This window comes from Salvelinus namaycush, chromosome 2 (assembly GCF_016432855.1).
Source record: "Salvelinus namaycush isolate Seneca chromosome 2, SaNama_1.0, whole genome shotgun sequence".
In the NCBI taxonomy this organism is placed as follows: domain Eukaryota; kingdom Metazoa; phylum Chordata; class Actinopteri; order Salmoniformes; family Salmonidae; genus Salvelinus; species Salvelinus namaycush.
The window spans coordinates 62258959-62281941 of NC_052308.1; the positions used below are offsets into that span (position 1 = coordinate 62258959).

A 22983-nucleotide genomic window follows, 5' to 3' on the forward strand; every position below is an offset into this window, starting at 1 on the left:
ATATTGAGATGAGTCCATGTCCCAGCCATATGTATATCGAGCTATATGTTTCAATCGTAAATGAATGGGAAAGATGGGGACTGTCTAATGTAATCATTTTAGTCAGTGCCTGCATATTGTTCCCATTCATTTCCAATTCTCCTTCCAGTCTGTATCAAATGTCCTTCCAAGCGTCTATCACAGATACCGAGATCTCTATCAATGCTTTACCCCCGTGACCTTGTGAAAGAAATCTAAGCCAAACACTTGGCAGCGTAGCGAAATACATCAATCTTTACCGCGAACAAATCAGGACATCCATAAGCTGACTAATGGAAATATTTACCCTGACAAACTACCCCCAGAGCCAACAAACATCCAAGCACATCAACTGCTAATGTCCTCAAAAGTTGTTTACCGATTGAGCTTTGGGCAGCTTTGTAGCGGCGGGCGAAATAAATGTACCACTGCTGTGACGCTAATTGCTGCACGGTAGGTGGGCGAGAGCGAGAGCAAAAGGCATAACTTTTTCCTTTTGACGTTATTGTAAGACTCAATTTGGCTTGATTTCTCTGTAGGAAGCCTGACTGAAAAGCATAAGTGTGAGTGGTCCCCTGTAGCTCCCGTCTGTTCAGAAAGCTAGTGTGCATTCTTTTTTTGAGATGAAGGGTTGACTATGAATTGGACTATGAATTTTAGCTATTGGAGGTAATGATTTCTAGTCCTAACCAATCTCGGGCATTTGTTTTGTGACAAGTAGCCTACATTTGGGACTGGGAGCATTTTTTACGTAACATTCACTGTTGAAATGTAATAAGATTGATTTTAAAAAAGGATTAAAATGTGGCATGGATGCATTTCATTCTCAAGACCTCCATCATGGCCTACTTGCAGAAACAGTTCAGGTGTAAGACATGAAGATAATATCTACCACTTGGCTGTCAAAGACATTAGGGACTGGGTGAAGATGCGCACACACACACACACACAATGCTATGGTTCGCTGGCCCCTGCTGTGAAGGCAGGCAGTGGCACTAACAAGCTCCTATACATGCCCTCCTATCAGGAGAGGGGTCCAGGACACGGCAACGACTCCAGCCAACCAGGGACTTGGGATTGCAGTGGCGATGTCCATTTTACCCATCAGCCTCTGGGGTACTGTGGGATTACAGTCGCTTGAAAGGAATGGAACTGTAATCGGGAATGCAAGGACTTTTCTAGGAAGGATAGGGAATCATAGTGCTAGCAGTATGACATTATCGCTAACATCCCGTAGAGCAAACACAAACTGATGAAGTTAATGAAACACTTGAACTAAATTGTACTGTTTTATTTAAAAAGCACACATACACATGGGGCAATCATGAAACTGGATAGCATATGGGGTATTTGGGGATACTGACAAATACATACATATTTTGATTTATTTATTTATTTTATTTTTTACAAATGTATATTTTGTAGAACGTGAGTCGAAGGAGCCAAAAACTCTATGTGAACAATAATTTACCCATAAGTAACACTGTTCTCTTCCATGATCCACCTGGTACAGTGTTAGTATGGATATCACTCTGTATCCAAGTCTCCCCACTGGAGAGTAGAGCTCCCGACTATATCCTGGCCTTTGGGGAATGTAAGACTATTAAATATATCATTTTTTGACATCCCTGAAATGGTCTTAAATGATCAACTGTGTAATCCTATCATCTACTCTCGTAATGGATAAAGGCCGATGGTTGCCATAGAAACGGCAATGATGGTAACAGATCCAGGCAACATAGACAGTAGCTATCTATAGCCCATCTGTCTGTGGTGTGGGTTGACCTAATGTTGCTGTCCAAATGCACCTACAGTTGAAGTCGGAAGTTTACATACACCTTTGCCAAATACATTTAAACTCAGTTTTTCACAATTCCTGACATTTAATCCTAGTAAAAATTCCCTGTCTTAGGTCAGTTAGGATCACCACTTTATTTTAAGAATGTGAAATGTCAGAATAATAGTAGAGAGAATGATTTATTTCAGCTTTTATTTATTTCATCACATTCCCAGTGGGTCAGAAGTTTAAATACACTCAATTAGTTTTTGGTAGCATTGCCGTTAAATTGTTTAACTTGGGTCAAACGTTTTGGATAGCCTTCCACAAGCTTCCCACAATAAGTTGGGTGAATTTTGGCCCATTCCTCCTGACAGAGCTGGTGTAACTGAGTCAGGTTTGTAGGCCTCCTTTCTGGCACACGCTTTTTCAGTTCTGCGCACAAATTTTCTATAGGATTGAGGTCAGGGCTTTGTGATGGCCACTCCACTATCTTGACTTTGTTGTCCTTAAGCCATTTTGCCAGAACTTTGGAAGTATGCTTGGGGTCATTGTCCATTTGGAAGACCCATTTGCGACCAAGCTTTAACTTCCCGAATGATGTCTTGAGATGTTGCTTCAATATATCTACATAATTTTCCTTCTACATGATGGCATCTATTTTGTGAAGTGCACCAGTCCCTCCTGCAGCAAAGCACCCCCCACAACATGATGCTGCCATCCCCCGTGTTTCACGGTCAAGCCTCACCCTTATTCCTCCAAACATAACGATGGTCATTATGGCCAAAGAGTTCTATTTTTGTTTCATCAGACCAGAGGACATTTCTCCAAAAAGTACAATCTTTGTCCCCATGTGCAGTTGCAACCCGTAGTCAGGCTTTTTATGGCGGTTTTGGAGCAGTGGCTTCTTCCTTGCTGAGCGGCCTTTCAGGTTATGTCAATATAGGACTCGTTTTACTGTGGATATAGATACTTTTGTACCTGTTTCCTTCAGCATCTTCACAAGATCCTTTGTTGTTCTGGGATTGATTTGCACTTTTCGCACCAAAGTACGTTCATCTCTAGGAGACAGAAGGCGTCTCCTTCCTGAGCGGTATGACGGCTGCGTGGTCCCATGGTGTTTATACTTGCGTACTATTGTTTGTACAGATGAACATGGTACCTTCAGGTGTTTGGAAATTGCTTCCAAGGATGAACCAGACTTGTGGAGGTCTACAAAAAAAATTCTGGGGTCTTGGCTGATTTCCCCATGATGTCAAGCAAAGAGTTACGGAGTTTGAAGGTAGGCCTTGAAATACATCCACAGGTACACCTCCAATTGACTCCAATTATCTCAATTAGCCTATCAGAAGCTTCTAAAGCCATTACATAATTTTATGGAATTTTCCAAGCTGTTTAAAGGCAAAGTCAACTTAGTCTATGTGAACATCTGACCCACTGGAATTGTGATACAGTGAAATAATCTGTCTGTAAACAATTTTTGGAAAAATGACTTGTCTCATGCACAAAGTAGATATCCTAACCGACTTGCCAAACCTATAGTTTGCTGACAAGAAATTTGTGGAGTGGTTCAAAAACGAGTTTTAATGACTCCAACCTAAGTGTATGTAAACTTCCGACTTCAACTGTACATATTGGTTTGAAGCATATGAGAGTAGCATGTCATGTGTGTGTATTTGTGTTCATACGTATGTTTGTGTGTGCGTGACTCTGACTGTGGCCCAAACGGTACCCTTTTCCCTATATAGTGTACTACTTTTGACCAAGGCCCACACCTGCACAGGCGCACGCACGCACGTAAAAGTAAACATGCACCAACGGCACACGCACACACCGACTGTCTCAGAGTCCATTACAGTTGTTAACATCACACTAGCAGAGGGCAGAGAAACATTCTCACAATTATGCTTCTATTTGGTTTAATGGCCACTCTGCCAGACCCATCTGCTGCTAGAGAGGCCAGATGATGTTCTTTACAGCTGATATGGGGCCTGTGGGCAGGTGAATACGTCAAACATTCCACTCCAAGCTCTGGGGTTCAATACCTCCTTTTACTGCTGCTTATTCTCTGCATCTTCCTCTCCCGCTCGCCCTCTTTTTCTCTCTCTCTCTCTCTCTCCTTTTTTCTCTCTCTGTGTAAATCGACATTTATGACAGCATCTGCAAAAATCTCTCTCACTCTTTCCCTCCCCCTCTCGTCCTCCCTTTTTCTGTCAGTCGCTCTATAGACTAGAGAGCATCTGCTTAAATCCCTCCATCTCTTTCCCTCTCTCGACGGAGAGATTAAAAAGCAGGAAAAGCCACAGAGGGTAGCTGAATAGCAGGCAACTAATCCCCCTCCCCTCTACCTCGCTCTCTCTCCCTCCCTCCACAGGTTAAACTGGAGACCAACAGCTACCAGCGAGGCTTATAAAAACACCAACGATTCTCTCAATCCCATTAAGTCTGGGGAACACACTCCCATTTCACTTTCAAAACACCCATCACCACGTGATTTTAAATCGACTGGGTAGTAAAGGCGAAGATAGAACAGGGGACCAAATGGAGTCAGTAGCCTACACTCCATAACAAGTAGCTTGACGTCGACACCGTGTCAAAATAGAAGAGAAGACCAAGCATTGGTTCGGGTTGACTCTGAGCCAATAGAATGATCAATGTGACATTTGTTGTTGAATAATGGTTGTATTATGCTACAGTGTACGCCAAGTTTTGTTTCGTTCACGTGGGCAGAGTGATAACATTTTCTCACCGCCCCAACTGAAGGTCGAAACACTGGATGACTGTGACAAAGCTTACACACACACCACACGCGCGCACGATGAAAGCCCGACACAGGAAAGGGTAGCGAGGCTATTTCCCAGAAGATGCCTCGATGACAATACCCAGCCCCGTGCTTGACTCTAAAGGGTTTAGCCTTTAAGATCCAGAGGAGGGGGAGGAGTGGTGAGTGGGTCTGGGCTGAGTTCCACCAGAGCTGGGGAACAATAACCCCTCTGTCCTTAGGTCTAGATACAAGTACAGTCCTCTAGCAACGGTGGGGAGAAGCTTAACCAGGACAATACAGCAGCAGTAGAGCAGTGCTACAAACCAAGCCTTGGGGATTCAGCCTCACTGGAGCCATGGGTCACCTTGTGTGTATGTGTGTGATTGTGACACAGGAAAGGGGACAATGGATATGGAGAGGGTAACAAAGCTCAGGTAGAGGGAGAGATGAGGAAGTGAGTGAGAGGAAGTGTGTGAGAGAGAATAAAAAAGACGAGAGTTGTGATGTAGAAAGCGTGTGAGAGAAAAAGCAAAAAAGAGAGATGTGTGATAGAAAGTGGGTGATAGAGAAAGGGAGGGAAAATAAAATAGGGATGTCCCCGAATAAAAATAATATTGGTCGACCGGAAGTCGTCTGTTTAATAAATTCTACTATATGCATTGAGCTTGTCTGATGTTAAGCTCACTGTGTGATGAAATAAAACACAAATGACTCAAGAGGGACCCAGAGATCAAGATAACCAGAAGAAAAGAAACAACCTGATCATCCTCCTGCCGCTCCTGCTGGCTTTGGCAGATTCGGCCATCACTCTCCTGAAGTTGCCAGTAATAGGCTACACGAGGAGTCTGAAACCTTTCTCATGTGGAATGGCAATTTATCTTCCCATTTCTACCGATCTGCGTGCCAGTTATGGTTTTCATATGCACATTTTCGTGGAACAGTTTCATTTATTTTATAACAACGTCTTCGTATCTCAAAATTATTGTGCTGTGGTTAATCAAAATTAGATCCAAATCTAAATGAAAATGATACAAACCTAAAAAGTTACTTCTATTACCTTTGCCAACTATATAAAAATAGCCTACAAAAAGGCAACAAATAAAAACATTGCAGCCTGCAGGTAGAAAATACCATTAGAAAAATAAATATCCTATAAAAATCACATTGGCAACATACAGCCTGTTGTCTGCAATAAACTTGAAAAATTGTATCAACTATCAACTTGGGTCCAGCCTGAAGCTCTTCTAGCAAACTTGCATAAAATATTCTGGGCCCTCAGAGTTTCCCATGCCAATGAGCTCAGGACATACACAGCTGTCGGCTATTTGTGCAAGAGATATGAGATCATCAGGTATTTTATGACGTTTCCACTAGACCAGAGCATGACATTTTTCAAATACATTGAGGATCTATTGTCATTCTGTTGGCTTGTTGTTTGAGATGAAGAAAACATTACTTGGAGAGGCTCCACATCTCATTACTGGTGGTGCGTTAAATCAATCAGAAACTATCAGATCCCCATATGGGCATATTTATATGCCTACATTTGCGTGCAGGCCAGGTAGCCTATAGTCCTACTTCTATAAGTAATCATGTCTGTGTCCTTACTCAACATTGACATGAGCACTACAAACAAAAGACAATGACTGAATTGACAATACTCGTAAATGGATTGACATAAACCAAAAACGTTTCTCACAAGTGTAGCATAGGTTGGGCGCTCTGCAAACAACGTGTCCACTCTGACGATGATAACGGTAAAAGACTGGAATAATAATATATTGAATGTATTAAATGAAATCACCGTAACCAAACAAATATTGTAGATTAGAAATTATATGAATTAACGGTAAATGTACTACTGGGCTACCAAGTGGCGCAACGGTCTAAGGCGCTGCATCTCAGTGCAAGGGGCATCACTACAGTCACTGGTTCGATTCCAGGCTGTATCACATCTGGCCGGGATTGGGAGTCCCATAGGGCGGCGCCCTAAAAGAAAAGCAGAGAAAGACAGGGAGAAAAGGAGAAATGAGCGAGAAGAGACAAGACAGACAGACAGAGAGAACAAGAACGAAAACAAAAGAACAGAGAGGCAACAATGGCAAAATGGAAGCTCCAAATGAACTAATCAAGCCAAAGGGCCCATCCCTCCTGTCCAAAATACTCTTTGAAGATGTGGCTGAGCCCGACTGTAATTACACTGCCAATGGCTACGGGTTGGGGCCAACATTTCTCAGAATGAGGACATGTTTATACATTTGTCTTCTCATATTCTATTCATTTCAATCCCAAAGCAACGGATTCAGCCTGTGTGTGTGTCTGTGTGGGGTGTGTCTGTGTGTCTGTGTGTGTGTGTGTGTGTCTGTGTGTTTACTTGTTCAGTTCCCAGCTCCCCTATAAACTCTTCTCAGTAATTCATTAGGGAAAGTTGGCAGTTAAAATTCACCATGGTGCACAAATAATGAAATTGGGCATGGTATGACACATTTAATATTACAAGGAAATCAGATGGCTACTCAAAGTGGACTGTGATTTAAGGTAAAATAAAATAACAACTTGGTTGGCTGCTTGATTGTCTTTAGTCAATACAAGAGTGCTGAATTATAAATGTGAATGATGTGATGTTTGTATTGGGGTTGATAATAAAGTCATTTTTAAATGAAAGTCTGACAGGAAAGGCTGCGGGAGTGAAAGGGACACCTGTAATGGAAAAAAGACAGACCACGGCTACTGTAGGATGAATGGGCAGAGTAGGGAAACGCTACATACAGACCACAGCTACTGTAGGATGAATGGGGAAGGGAAAAGGGAAGGGGGATACCTAGTCAGCTGAACAACTGAATGCATTCTACTGAAATGTGTCTTCCGCATTTAACCCAACCCCTCTGAATCAGAGAGGTGCGGGCATAGTATGGAAACGCTAAAGACATACCACAGCTACTGTAGGATGAATGGGCAGAGTAGGGAAACCACAAGAATGTGCATCTGTGAGAATCAAATCAAATCGGATTTGTCACATGCGCCGAATACAACCTCACAGTGAAAAGCTTACTTAAAACTGCCTTGTTGGTTAAGGGATTGTAAGAAAAATAAGTGTTAAGAAAGTATTTACTAAATAAACTGAAGTACAAACATACGTGATAGTGTGTGTGTGTGTGTGTGTGTGTGTGTGTGTGTGTGTGTGTGTGTGTGTGTGTGTGTGTGTGTGTGTGTCTGTGTGTGTGTGTGTGTGTGTGTGTGTGTGTGTGTGTGTGTGAGCTCTCCAGTTAATTGAAATGGCTTTTGTCCAAGGAAGAGAGAGTGACTGTCAGCAATGCGTGACAATCTCATGTTTCAGTGGGGTCATGGAATGTGTGTGTGTGCACATGTGTGTAGTGTGTCTGCTACGTTATAGTACGGCCACTTGTGCATTCACATGTGTACAGATTGTACAGATTGCATACATTCGTGATAGTGTGCGTGTGTGTGTGTGTTCGCTCTCCAGTTAATTGAAATGGCTTCTGTCCAAGGAAGAGAGAGTGACTGTCAGCAATGCGTGAAGATCTCATGTTGCAGTGGGGTTATGGAACAGCCTTCCGTAGGCTACGCTCACACACACCATCGAGGAAATGAGAGGAGGCCTCGTCCATGGATAACGGTCTATCAAAAGCCATGATGGTACTTCTGCTGGAGCAGCAAATAGCAGCAAATGGCATCTTATCAAATCACAACACTGTCATCTACACCAGATGACAACTGTGTCTCGCACCGATCCACCCATGGAAAAATGTTAGGTCCATTTCCTCATCATCAACACAACATTGAATATCCACAATTAACTATTAAATGGACAATTTCAAACCAGGCGCTGCGTGTGTCAAGCGTCTCAGAGTAGGAGTGCTGATCTAGGATCAGGTCCCTCCCTGTCCATTTCATCTTATTCATTATGATCTAAAAGGCCATACTGATCTTAAAATCAGGGCACTTCCATGGTAACAGAGTGATGCTGAAACTCACTTTCTCACTTTAAAATGTATGCCAAGAAAAATTGATTACAAAGTTGAACACATATGCAGATGTCTACTTTTAACAATGGCCACTGAAAATGTCAATAAAACACCAAATCTCCCTCAGGTTTTTGTGTGACCACGTTTTCCAAAAACTCTGTTAAATATCTACTTTGAATTAAGATTCAAAGATGTCTGCAGAATGGGGTGTCCGCTATGATACGACAACTTGAGTTGAACGACAGTCAGTGAAGTGGATCAACACCCGGTAGCAGAATGACATCATGGGTCCTTGATCTGTACTAAACAGAAATGCATAATTATGAATGTCACTCTCTTCATGGTGATGTATCCTAATTACGTACACAAAAAGGTAGAAAAATGCAATATCCTCCTTATTCTAATGAGCTCTGACCCAAACAAGACCACATTTGGTTGGTTCAGACAGGACCAAATCGGTACCAATCATAGACGTCTATGTTTCACAAGTTTGTACTTTACAGTACAGCACAGTAGAGCACAGTACCGCACAGCTCAGTACAGTCGGCAGTAGGTAGCCTAGCGATTAGGGAGGTGAGCCAGCAACCGGATGGTTTGCCAGTTCAAATCCTAGATGCCATTGCCTGTCATTGTGCCCATGAGAAAGGCACGTATTCTTCCACAACAACATCTCTCCAGGCACCCAGTGTGGCAGCCCCCCCACACCTCTACAAAACGACTCTACTGTACTCTACTGCAACTGTGGTTTGTAACTACTATGATTTCTCCATTGTGGCTAATTCAATTGCAGTCATTCTGTTACAGATTTTCATTCACCGTTACCAACTTGGTGTGATGCGTTTTAACCTTTAACGAGTCACCAACCCGGATCCGGGATCACCCCCCACTCCCCCCCCACTGAGTAGCATAGCTAGCATAGCGTCACAAGTAAATTGTAGCATCTAAATATCATTAAATCACAAGTCCAAGACACCAGATGAAAGATACAGATCTTGTGAATAAAGCCACCATTTCAGATTTTTAAAATGTTTTACAGGGAAGACACAATATGTAAATCTATTAGCTAACCACGTTAGCATAAGACACAATTTTTTTACTCCAACAGTTTTTTCCTGCGTCAGTAGCTATCACTAATTCGACTAAATAAAAATATATATAGCCACTAACCAATAAACAACTTCATAAGATGACAGTCTGATAACATATTTATGGTATAGCATAGTTTTTTTTTGAAAAATGTGCATTTTTCAGGTATAAATCACAGTTCTACATTGCAGCTGCAATCTGAAATAGTGCTGACGCAGCCAGAACAATTACAGAGACCAACGTCATATAACTAATTACTTATCTTAAAACATTTCAGAAAAATACACAGCGTACAGATATTGAAAGCCCAACATCTGGTGAATCCAAACAATATTTCAGATTTATTAAATGTTTTATAGCGAAAACAAAATGTAGCGCTAAATTAGCATAGCCACGCCAGCCAGAACCAGCTGGGCGCCCCCGACCAGTTCACATGCACGACAGATATATGAAATAACATCGTAAATTGGGTCTTACTATTGCTGATCTTTCATCAGAATGTTGATCAATGTGTCCTTAGTCCTGATGAGTCGTTCAATCCATTCATAATGGCAACTTTCCCTCTTCATTTAGCATATGTACTGGTCGACTGGCCAAAGTAAAAAAAGTCACAGAACGGAACACGGCAAAACTCCCGAAAAAATTCAAATAATCTGATTAAACTATATTGAAAAAACATACATTAAGATGATATGGTCACATGTATCAAACAAACTTCGAGACGGAGATAGTTTTCATCCGTAACGGCAGCAAAACAGTAGACAATCGCACCTCCAAATAGCGCGAATCAGAGAACCGGAAGTTGTCGGTCACGCCAAAGAAATAGGTCTTATTTCACGTCAGTACAAGGTAAACAAAAAATTTCTCCTCTGACGTCCTCTTGACACCCAGAGGAAGACGAATGAAGTGTGTTTCGGGTCATAGGTGGCGTGACCATATATAGGCAGAGCGTTGAAGCGAGCATACACATCTTGCATTCTTCTTCTTGGTCAGGGAAAGTGCTGTCAAATGACTTCTGTTTAACTCAGAGACAAAATTGAAACGGTTTTAGAAACTATAGATTGTTTTCTATCCAATGGTATTAATTATATGCATATAGTAAGAGCAATAATTGAATAAGAGGCAGTTTAATCTGTAGAGGAAATTATGCTAATGCGAAAACAGCACCCCCTATAGTGGCAAGATTAAACACGTAATAATTAATAAACATAATTATATCAGTATATAACACTACAATTAATGGGTAGGTCTACCTTTCCTTGTTACTTCTGTGAACTGTCATCATCCTCCCTCCTCATGAGGGAGAAGGATTAGAAAATATCTTAAAGATATGTGGGTTTTTGATAACAGAATGACAAGACACTAGGCAATATTTCTCCAACGTACAGAAAGCAAACTATTTATGCAAAATGAAATATAAAATGTAGATATTAGTTGGCAGGGGCCTTTATCAACATTATTGAGTTTTGATGTATTTCTATAGTGAACAAAAATATAAAAACACAACATGTGTAACGTCCTGACCAGAGTTCTTATGTGTTTTGCTTGTTTAGTGTTGGTCAGGACGTGAGCTGGGTGGGAATTCTATGTTGTGTGTTTAGTTCGTCTGTTTCTGTGTTCAGCCTAATATGGTTCTCAATCAGAGACAGCTGTCAATCGTTGTCCCTGATTGAGAATCATATATAGGTGGCTTGTTTTGTGTTGGGGATTGTGGGTGGTTGTTTCCTGTCTCTGTGTTTGTGTTCTGCACCAGCTAGGACTGTGACGGTATGTTCTTTTGTTATTTTGTATAGTGTTTTTGTTTTGTCTATTAAATTCATTATGTCAAGTTACCACGCTGCACATTGGTCCTCTGATCCTTCTCGCCTCTCCTCGTCTGAGGAGGAGGACGAAGTAGACTGCCGTTACAACATGAGCTGAAATAAAAGACCCCAGAAATGTTCCATACGCACAAAAAGCTTATTTCTCTCAGATTTTGTCCACAAATTTGTTTACATCCCTGTTAGTGAGCATTTCTCCTTTGCCAAGATAATTCATCCACCTGACAGGTCTGGCATATCAAGAAGCTGATGAAACAGCATGATCATTACATAGGTGCACCGTGTGCTGGGGACAATAAAAGGCCACTCTAAAATTTGCAGTTTTGTAACAACAAAATGCCACAGATGTCTCAAGTTTTTGGGGAGCATGCAAATGGCATGCTGACTGCAGGAATCTCCAACAGAGAATTTAATAAGAATTTTAATATTTGGCAGTACATTCAACCTGCTTCACAACCACGTATAACCACGCCAGCCCAGGACTTCCACGTCTGGCTTCTTCACCTTCGGGATCGTCTGAGGAGGGGGGGGGGGGTTCTGAGGATTATTTCTGTCTGTAATAAAGCCCTTTTGTGGGGGGGGAAAAATTCTGATTGGCTGGGCCTGGCTCCCCAGTGGGTGGACCTTGCTCCCAAGTGGATGGACCTATGCCCTCCCAGGCCCACCCATGGCTGCATCCCTGCCCAGTTATGTGAAATCCATAGATTAAGGCCTAATGCGTGTATTTCAATTGACTGATTTCCTTCTATGAACTGTAACTCAGTAAAAAAAAAATAATTGTTGCATGTTGCGTTATATTTTCATTCAGTATACCTTAAGACTTAATCTAGTACAAGTGTTTTAAGACCCATTTTCCATCTGTGTGACCAGAAATCAAAGTCTTTGCTTATTCCAAATTTTCAGGAACGAAAAATGGTTGAAAAATATATCTATACCTTTCTTTCCAAAAAATATAGACTTGTAGCTTTCATTTGACACCAAATGTGATATGCTCCTATAAACTGGTTGGTGCTCATGGATCCTTTTACATGGAAATGACCATCAGTTTTCCTACTCTGAGACGCTTTATACACACAGCCACAGAACACACTACTCTTAAATGCTAGTAGAACTAAATGCATGCTCTTCAACCGATTGCTGCCCGCACCCTCCTGCGCGACTAGCATCACTACTCTGGACGGTTCTGACCTAGAATATGTGTACAACTACAAATACCTAGGTGTCTGGTTAGACTGTAAACTCTACTTCCAGACTCACATTAAGCATCTTCAATCCAAATTTTAATCTAGAATTGGCTTCCTATTTCGCAAACAAAGCGTCCTTCACCCATGCTGCCAAACATACCCTTGTAAAACTGACTATCCTACCGATCCTTGACTTCGGCGATGTCATTTACAAAATAGCCCCCAACACTCTATTCAGCAAACTGGATGTAGTCTATCACAGTGCCATCCGTTTTGTCACCAAAGCCCCATATACTACCCACCACTGCGAACTGTATGCTCTCGTTGGCTGGCCCTCACTACATATTTGTCGCCAAACCCACTGGCTCCAGGACATCTATAAGTCTTTTCTAGGTAAAGCCCAGCCTTATCTCAGCTCGCTGGTCACCATAGCAACACCCACCCGTAGCACGCGCTCCAGCAGGTATATTTCACTGCAAAGCCAACACTTCCTTTGGCCGCCATTCGTTCCAGTTCTCTGCTGCCAATGACTGGAACGAATTGCAAAAATCACTGAAGCTGGAGTCTTATATCTCCCTCTCTAACTTTAAGCATTAGCTGTCAGAGCAGCTTACCGATCACTGTACCTGTACACAGCCAATCTGTAACTAGCACACCCAACTACCTCATCCCCATATTATTTATCCTCTTGCTCTTTTGCACCCCAGTATCTCTACTTGCACATCATCATCTGCACATCTATCACTCCAGTGTTAATGCTAAATTGTAATTATTTCACCTCTATGGCCTATTTATTTCCTACCTCCTTACTCTTCTACATTTGCACACACTGTACATCGATGTTTCAATTGTGTTATTGACTGTACGTTTGTTTATGTGTAACTCTGTGTTGTTGTTTTTGTCGCACTGCTTTGCTTTATCTTGGCCAGGTCGCAGTTGTAAATGAGAACTTGTTCTCAACTGCCTACCTGGTTAAATAAGGGTGAAATAAAAAAATAAAACACTACCAAAAAGCAGCGAGAAAGACAGACAACCTATTTTGAGTAGTGGGGGGGGGGTAATTTGGTTCTTACACTTCTGAACACGCTTAACAACACCTTGTGATGTTCACAATATCGCTATTCTCATCTCACCCTGACAGTAAACAATAATATTTTTCAAGTTTGTGCTGTAAACTGACAACAGCCATGAAAGAGACTGACTTCCATTTCAATACGATCCTCTCTCTCTGCCTCTCGCTGTCGCTCTCTGTCTACCATTGTCTCCTTATCTCTGTCTCGTTCTCTCTCTCTCTCTCTCTCTCCTCATGTCTGTTTCTATTATTGTTTGCCTCTCTGGAGCGGCAGCATCTCAGCGAGATGTGAAATGAACTCCCGGCGTCATGGAAACAGACTGGGGGATCTAACAATGGCAAGCCATCGAGTTAAAGAGCCTTTAAAGGAAGTTGAACAAAGTCTTTACAGAAACTTGATGTGGAGGGAGACACATCATGATCAGGCAACTTGAGGCCACGGAACTACTTTCCAGACATTAACACCCCCCCCCCCCACCACCACGGGCCTCATTGGACAAAGTAGTCCCTTGAGGTAACTGTATAAAAATACTGTATGCCTAAAATACACTCCTTTTTAATTTGTTCAGTAACATTGCACCAATGGAACACATAACACTTGTTTCACAAGTGGTGGCTAGTTATCAGCACAGGGCTGATTGGCAATGCCCAGGGGAGTCGTATTCTACGCCAGGCTGGGACAAGACCGCAATCAGGCAAATGCAGCAGCTTGCCGAGAGGGAGGCTAAATCCCAATTCAGACGGCAGATAAAGGAGCGGCTGATTAACTCAACGTAGACAGCAGATGGGGCACAGAGAGCAGCGTTTGACACACCGAATGGGAGCCAGCTGAAATCCCCTTGCTAATTTCAGGGGATGTTAGTTCAAATGAAGACAGGGTCATGTTCATTAGGGCATACCGTAGCGGGAATGCATTGGTTCTGTTGGCTCTGAAGGTTGGACCGTAGCGCTTCCAACAGAAGTTATGAGGTTTGATTCCCACATGGGCCACATATTTACTGAATGTGTGAACTGTAAATCACTTTGCATAAATGACTGCTAATGATGAATCGTCAGAAGACAAGCTAACACATGGTGGATGATGTTTGATCACACAGCCCTACCCACAACACTGACGGAGTGAGTGATTGTGAACGCGCGCGCATGTGTGTGTGTGTGTGTGTGTGTGTGTGTGTGTGTGTGTGCCACTAAAGCAGAAAGACAGATGACCTCTCAAAGGGTCAGCAGAGAATTTAATCAACGTTACAATTGCAATTTTGATAGGCACAGACGCTTTTTATATCACCGTTTCGGGAATATCGCATCATCAACTAACATAACATACACAAAAACAAATGAGCTTCTATCATCCACTTCTATAGAGTACATTCCCTGTGATGGCTAGCAGCCATCCATATTCAAATTCCAACAGATATAGTCCACGACCTGAAATAACCTTCTCTGCCAGAGAGTGAGAAGGCTCTCGGTGATAAAGGGGGTAGAAATAGACAATTGTTACACCTTTGGGCTTTACTCACATCTACTCACACAGATGGTCCTGAATACGAGCGTATGTCCCAAAACCAGAAAAAGGAATTGGATTCTATTTTTTGTTGTTGCAATGAATGCCATCCACAACCTTAGCATTAGTGAGGATTATAAGCTTTTCCGTCAGACCAGCGCTATAATCCCTTCAGTTATTGCCGAAGCTGGAAAGCAGAGAAATTTCAAGCACGGCAAAACGTATTTTAAAATTTTCTATAAAATCCCCGAAAGGGATAGAGAAAACTGCATCTGGGCTATTTTAAAACCTTCACAACGGGAAAGGAAACGGGCTGCTATGAGGTCACAAGGTGTGTTTGAATGATTCACTGCGGATGCATCACAAATGGCATCCTATTCCCTATACTGTTTGGGATGCATAGCATGTCTTTCTAAAGATGTCCATGATCCTGATTCACTGTCCAGGGTAAAGGAAACAGGTTTCTGGCGTAGGCGGAAGTTGGCCCTAGACACTGCTCTGAGGTCAGTTCATCTTATTTCCTAATGATTCAGGAAATAAGAGACAGCGTTTGGTGAATTTGGCCTAAATGCCTAAGATCATACACCCACAAGTATCACATATCTGCAACATTAGCAAGTGTTGAGTAATGGTGTAAATCAGGTGTGTTGCCCTAGGTAAGAATGATGAATCATCACCCTTTTAAATGCCAACAGATCTGTAGGAACTAGATGGGAGGAGTGACATCTAGAGAGATAGTTCATTAGTCGGTCTGTGTCCTCTGAAATGAATCACTATTCCATCCTCTGACTGGAATAAACAGGCGTGGTGGCTGATAAATTACTATGGGAAATGGCAAACGCATGACTTTAACGACCTAGAATATGAGCCAAGGTCAATTTTGCATTTCCTCCCTAATGGTTAAGGTTAGGATTTGGGGTGGGTAAGCTGATCCAAGATCTGTGTCTATGGATGACAGGATCTGATTGGTATGGGGGATAAGATAGGAGTTGGGGTTCACAGAACTTTTCTTATACGTTATCCAAACATTTTCAACCCACAGTAGTAACACATGAACGTACATGCTTTCGTGAATTGAAACATGCTGTAAAAACAAGTTGTAAAGTTCCACAATAATAATTTGTCACATTTCCAGTGTTACCATTTGCACTATGCTGAGGTAACATGTCACTAGAGGCCGGAGCCAGGCCAATCACTTCCCAGAAAGAGACAATGCAAAGAGAGGGGTGACCTCGCATGTCCCCATTACCCCCCACACACACGCACTTCATTAACCCAGTGGCCCTGGGGTTTTCAGACAAAACCGACTTGGCCGGAGAAGATATCTGGCCTGAGGACACTTCCTCCCCAAGCGAATACACCCCTCCCCCGGTCAGGAAGCAGCCATTCATGTTATCAGGGACATGGACGACTCCAAACTCAATACGCAGTCACGATAAGCGCAATTTATTTGAATGAGAGAAGGAAAGAAAGCAATCTTCTCGACGTCAAGGTGAGAACTGAATGGTAGTAACAATGGGTGCCAACTGTCATTGTTGACAACGTTATGTGCCCTTCCAATGTCTCCTTCACATGTGTTGACTCTGGGACAAGAAAACTTCAAGAGACAAAGATAGCTCTCTCTTTATATTATCTCTGCCCTTACATATCATAGTACAGGCTCAATGTTAGTTGAGCCATACACACAAAGTTCAGAAGCAAGTATAAAAAATATGTTACTTCCTTACATCTTACAGTTGTGCTGCTCCGTGTCCTAATGGCCTATTAGGAATAGGTACTCCTTCATACCTTGAGTGCCTTCAGTGACACTATTTTGCACATTAGTCAGCAAGCTATTAGTGTCTGATGTAATAAATAGATCATTGAAGAGAAAACAAACAAACCTATCTTTTTAATCTCTTCCCAGACTCACAACAAAAAAACGATTCAGTCACTGTCTTCACTTTGACCATACTCTAGGTCAAAATGACTGTTGAAATTACTAACTGGGTGCTGATTTGAACCCCGGCTGGAAGACAAAGTCTTGCTTCATGCCAAACTGAGAAACTGAGCCCTCAGTCAATGAACCTATGAACCTGTCCTTCTGTTATGAAACTGCTGATACCAAATAAAGTGTTTTGGCTGATACTCGTTATTAAATGTTGAGGGAGTTTATTGAAAGTACATGTTTTTTTTATGAGGCCCGAGTTCCATTGGGTTGTAATTCTGAGAAGACCGGAGGCTTGTAATTGTGTTGAACTAAAAAGGCAACGGAATAGGCTTATAGAAACATTTTAATTTCTGGAATAGCAGTGTTCTCAGAAAACCCATCAACACTCCAGCATTTCTAATGGACAATGTGGCATTGATGAAGGCAGGAGGAATGCAGAAATGCAATCAACATGAGTGACAACAACATAAGGTGTTATGACCACAATTTACATTGAAGACCTCACGGGCATGACAGCTATGCAGGCCTAGAACTATATTATCTCGGCAACGGTGGGGGTGAAGGACAAACCGGCACATTGACTGATCAGAGAAGAATGATCCCCCCCCTTGTCACCGAGACCTACAAGCATGCAGAGATGACTGGCTGAGAATTAAGTGTAACTAAACAGATTCTTAGGGGAGGTGCTGCTCATTCCTTTGAATAAAGACGAGCATTGTGCACCAAACAGCGCTCGAGGAGGAGCAGAATTATGCTAGACCAGCAACCTAAAACAGCATTAGGCCTACAAAATAGTTCACAAATGATAGCAACCTATTATTAAGAATGTTCATAACAGTCGCCTATAAGATTATGGTTATGGTGCAATATTACAGTTTCATCATTCTTGATTTTAATTCGCCATACATTACTAGGCTATACGCTATAAAACGGTAGTTACAACAGCCCCATCCAGTGGTACAGTATCAAAGCTATTGATAAATAACAGTAGTCTCTCTAGACTCATATACTATTTAATATAAAGTTTGAGTCAATTGCCTTTAGATTGCTGAACACATAAGTAGGTGTTTATATGTTCATCGCAGATTATAAGTGATGAATTTACTTCCGGTCTATTGTTTTTCTCAGGTGTCGTCTAATAAGAAGATATTTTGTGTGTGTTCATCACACATGGCACCTATGACATATGGACATGGAATTTACTTTCAAATAGACTGACGATAAAGGCTATGGGTGGATAGGTTAGGCGGGCTTACTGTAAGACAAAACATATAATTTTTCTAAAATGTTACACCCTGCCCTTCCTATCTGCCCTTTTCTCGCACGAGAAAGTTAACTGACAGTCAAGTTGCATGTTGTTTGACAATATCTCATTAAGTCAAAATAAATATTAAACATCAAACAATGGCATTGATAGATAACTACATACTAACGTTACAATGTTAGACAAAAATGTTTGTACACTTACCTCCTCAACAGTCAGCGGCATGCATATCCTGTACTCCTTAAGCAACATCTTTGATAAGTCTCGTCTTTTTTTCTTTACAATGTAGCCTGTCTAACAAGTTATGACCGCCAAAGCTTTAGCTAATAAAAACGCAGAATTTGGAAATGCATGTGGATTGCCTTGAAAACAGATGACCACTGTGAGTTGTCTTGTCACATCGGAACGAATGGAATCTTAACTAGGAATTTCTCATGAGCAGCGTTCAAAAACGAGCCTCTCCTTTTTTATGTGGGACAGGACGTGGGTAATGAAAAGCATAAAACAGGACCTAACTAGGATATGCCCTCACCGAAATACATGAGATTCGATTGAAAATCTGCCAAGCAGATGTTGCTTTCAGAAGTGGGCGGTATAACAAAACGGTGAAATTACTTAAACTGCAGCTTTCTCAAACCAAAACAAACAAAAAAACGAGGTTTATCAACAACAACAAAAAAGCGAGGGTCAAGTCGGTCCTTGCATAGGCTGCTAGGCGAATATGTGCTGTTCCTCACGCTTCTGTGTTCCTACACATACCAGTCTCCTTTAATAAGGCGTAGCTTTATGTTGCGGTGTCCTCTATTAGGATGTGAAAAAATGTAAGCAAACGCTACGGGCTCTTCCTTTGACTGTCGTTTCTCACTCTATGCAACACGAACTACTTTGTCGCTGCCACGGAAACAGGCAGCCAACACAAACCACGCGGACAGGAAACAAGGAGCGTGAAAGCAAGCACATTAGAGTTCACTCTCCCTTGCATTGTCTCGGGTTCTATTCAACCCTGAACTATTCTCTTCCCGAGAAAGTGCTTGCACCACGTCAAGAGACTGGGCTACATGAGTCGACTATGCAGCCTGAGTAGCATGTGTTATTTTACCTAGGCCTAAATAGCGGTTTTTGATTACTCTTGTGTCCATCATCCAGACTGCCTGTTCATAGCTCTTTGCCCTGACTTGGCCATAACAGTGTTATAGGCCTTATGACAGAGATGTAGGCCCACAAAAAAATACAGATCAAATAAAATGCTTTTCTTAAAAACCTAGGTCTAATTGGAATTAAATAAATAATAATAACTGATACAAATCATTTACTTAGCCTACAGGTTATTCTCCAACAACCTATGGTGACAGAATTACCAATAATAATGTCTATAGTATTCTCTCTGGTGTGCAATTTGGTTTCCGCTCGGGTTATGGATGTGTCACCACAACCTGAAAGGTGATGATGATGTCGCCATTGCACTTGATTCTAAGCAATGTTGTGCTGCTATTTTTATTGACTTGGCCAAATCTTTTGATACGGTAGACCATGAGGGGTCTTTGGCCTGGTTTGCTAACGACCTCTCTCAAAGAGTGCAGTGTATAAAGTCAGAACATCTGCTGTCTCAGCCACTGCCTGTCACCAAGGGTGTACCCCAAGGCTCGATCCTAGGCCCTATGCTCTTCTCAATTTACATCAACAACATAGCTCAGGCAGTAGGAAGCTCTCTCATCCATTTATATGCAGATGATAGTCTTATACTCAGCTGGCCCCTCCCCGAATTGTGTTAAACGCTCTACAACAAAGCTTTCTTAGTGTCCAACAAGCTTTCACCGCCCTTAACCTTGTTCTGAACACCTCCAAAACAAAAGATATATGGTTTGGTAAGAAGAATGCCCCTCTCCCCACAGGTGTGATTACTACCTCTGAGGGTTTAGAGCTTGAGGTAGTCACCTCATACAAGTACTTGGGAGTATGGCTAGACAATACACTGTCCTTCTCTCAGCACATATCAAAGCTGCAGGCTAAAGTTAAATCTAGACTTGGTTTCCTCTATCGTAATCGCTCCTCTTTCACCCCAGCTGCCAACTAACCCTGATTCAGATGACCATCCTACCCATGCTAGATTACGGAGACGTAATTTATAGATCGGCAGGTAAGGGTGCACTCGAGCGGCTAGATGTTCTTTACCATTCGTCCATCAGATTTGCCACCATTGCTCCTTATAGGACACATCACTGCACTCTATATTCTTCTGTAAACTGGTCATCTCCTTATACCCGTCACAAGACCCACTGGTTGATGCTTATTTATAAAACCCTCTTAGGCCTCACTCCCCCCTATCTGAGATGCCTACTGCAGCCCTCATCCTTCACATACAACACCCGTTCTGCCAGTCACATTCTGTTAAAGGTCCCAAAAGCACACCCATCCCTGGGTCGCTCGTCTTTTCAGTTCACTGCAGCTAGCGACTGGAACAAGCTGCCACAAACACTCAAACTGGACAGTTTTATCTCAATCTCTTCATTCAAAGACTCAATTATGGACACTCTTACTGACAGTTGTGGCTGCTTTGGATGATGTATTGTTGTCCCTGTTGTCTCTGCTGTTGTCTGTGCCCAATAATGTTTGTACCCTGTTTTGTGCTGCTACCATGTTGTCCTGCTGCCATGTTGTGTTGCTACCATGTTGTGGTCATGTTGTGTTGCTACCATGCTGTGTTGTCATGTGTTGCTGCCATGCTATGTTGTTGTCTTACGTCTCTCTTTATGTAGTGTTGTCTCTCTTGTCGTGATGTGTGTTTTGTCCTATATCTTTATTTAATTTATTTTTAATCCCAGCCCCCGTCCCCGCAGGAGGCCTTTTGCCTTTTGGTAGGCCGTCATTGTAAATAAGAATTTGTTCTTAACTGACTTGCCTAGTTAAATAAAGGTTCATACTGCACAACTTTTGACAAGAGCCCTATGGGCCCTGGTCAAAAGTAGTGCACTATACAGGGGACAGGATGCCATTTGGGACACAGAAAATAGCTTTTCATGTGATCTAGTCTGTAGTTTGACCAACATTACAATAATGATGTAACTCCAACATTTGAATAGCGTCTGTTTTTTATTAGAAAGGGTATTAGGCTCTATGTCAGATATATGACCTTCTCAACACACACAATAGCCCTGTATGTAGGACTATGGCTACATAAAGATCCAGCTCAGAACAGCACACCCTCAAAAGAAGTCATGTTACGCAATACCTGTGGCCCACAGTGGACAATGGGCATGGGTTGGACTCAAGCTCTCAGCTGTGTGTTTGATGAGAGTGCTGGACGTGGTTTCATCTTCAGTCTGTCAATGGATCTCAGTGGATCTCAGATCATTTCAGTTCCGGGTAACAAAGAGTGGATTCATTATGATTTGCATGGTCACACTCACAATTGATTTCTCATTCTCCATATAACTTTAAACCTCATGCTTATAAAAGTGATCAAATGAGTTCTCATGCAGTCTCTTCTTAGGCAGTTTATTGGAGACACAACTTCATCATAAAGATGACATGGTTGTTATCGATGGAGGCTTGATCGGTACTGTTGATATTTGCCCTACATTACTTGAATGAGTGCTTTAGGATCCTGTAAATATTTGGATGCCTCTTCAGCCCTGTTTTATTCATTATTATTTGGATTGTTTCATACTTGGTCTCCTCTCTGAGCTGATACAGGCCATGTTTAATTTTCAAGCTGTTAAGTTTAAGGTTTAGACTGTGTTGGGGTAATCTGATCCTAGGCCAGTGCTTAGTGGCAGCCTCTCCCCGGAGCAGGAAAATCACTGACCTACATGACTTGTATTTATTTCTGAGGGAAATCTTTCAAAGCAATGAACTGTGTGAATGAAACCAAATATTTAACAGTAATGTCCTAGTGACATCTGCTGGTAAACTAGAGTCAATACATGGAGATTAGGCCTACCCCATTCATTCATTGTTTCAGCCTAGTTGTCAGCAGCAACATGCTGCTAAATTTTTTGTTCACCATTCAAATCCAAGGTCCTAATCCAGGCACTTGTCATCTCCCGTATGGACTACTGCAACTCTCTGTTGGCTGGGCTCCCCGCTTTTGCCATCAAACCCCTGCAACTTATCCTGAACGCTGCAGCTCGCCTGGTGTTCAACCTTCCCAAGTTCTCCCGTGTCACCCTGCTCCTCCGCACACTCCACTGGCTTCCAGTCAAAGCTTGCATCCACTTCAAGACCCCTTTACTTGCCTACGGAGCAGCAAGGGGAACTGCCCTCCCTACTTTCAGCCAATGCTCAAACCCTACACCTCACCCCTCCCACTCCATTCTGCCACCTCTGGTCTCTTGACCCTCCCACTCCTATGGGGGTCAGCTCACGTACAGCCCAGTCAAAGATTTTCTCTGTCCTGGCACACCAATGGTGGAATTAGCAAGTCACATAATAAGTTGCATGGACTGCAATAATAGTGCTTAACATGATTTTTCAATCACTACCTCATCTCTGTACCTCACACATACAATTATCTGTAAGGTCCCTCAGTCGAGCAGTGAATTTCAAACACAGATTCAACCACAAAGACCAGGGAGGTTTTCC

General features: G+C 42.2%; 1 protein-coding gene across 4 annotated transcripts in view; it reads right to left on the reverse strand.

Annotated features, from left to right (window-relative positions):
• Positions 1-19243, reverse strand: part of LOC120065574 (cytoplasmic phosphatidylinositol transfer protein 1-like) — an 84878-nt gene extending 65635 nt beyond the window's left edge. For all 4 annotated transcript variants that reach the window (XM_039016648.1, XM_039016641.1, XM_039016660.1 and 1 more), the window contains exon 1: positions 18607-19243. In XM_039016648.1, coding sequence (XP_038872576.1) covers positions 18607-18654 — 48 coding nt within the window. In that variant the 5' untranslated portion in view covers positions 18655-19243. The remainder of the gene's footprint in view (positions 1-18606) is intronic.
• Between the last annotated feature and the right edge of the window lie 3740 nt (positions 19244-22983).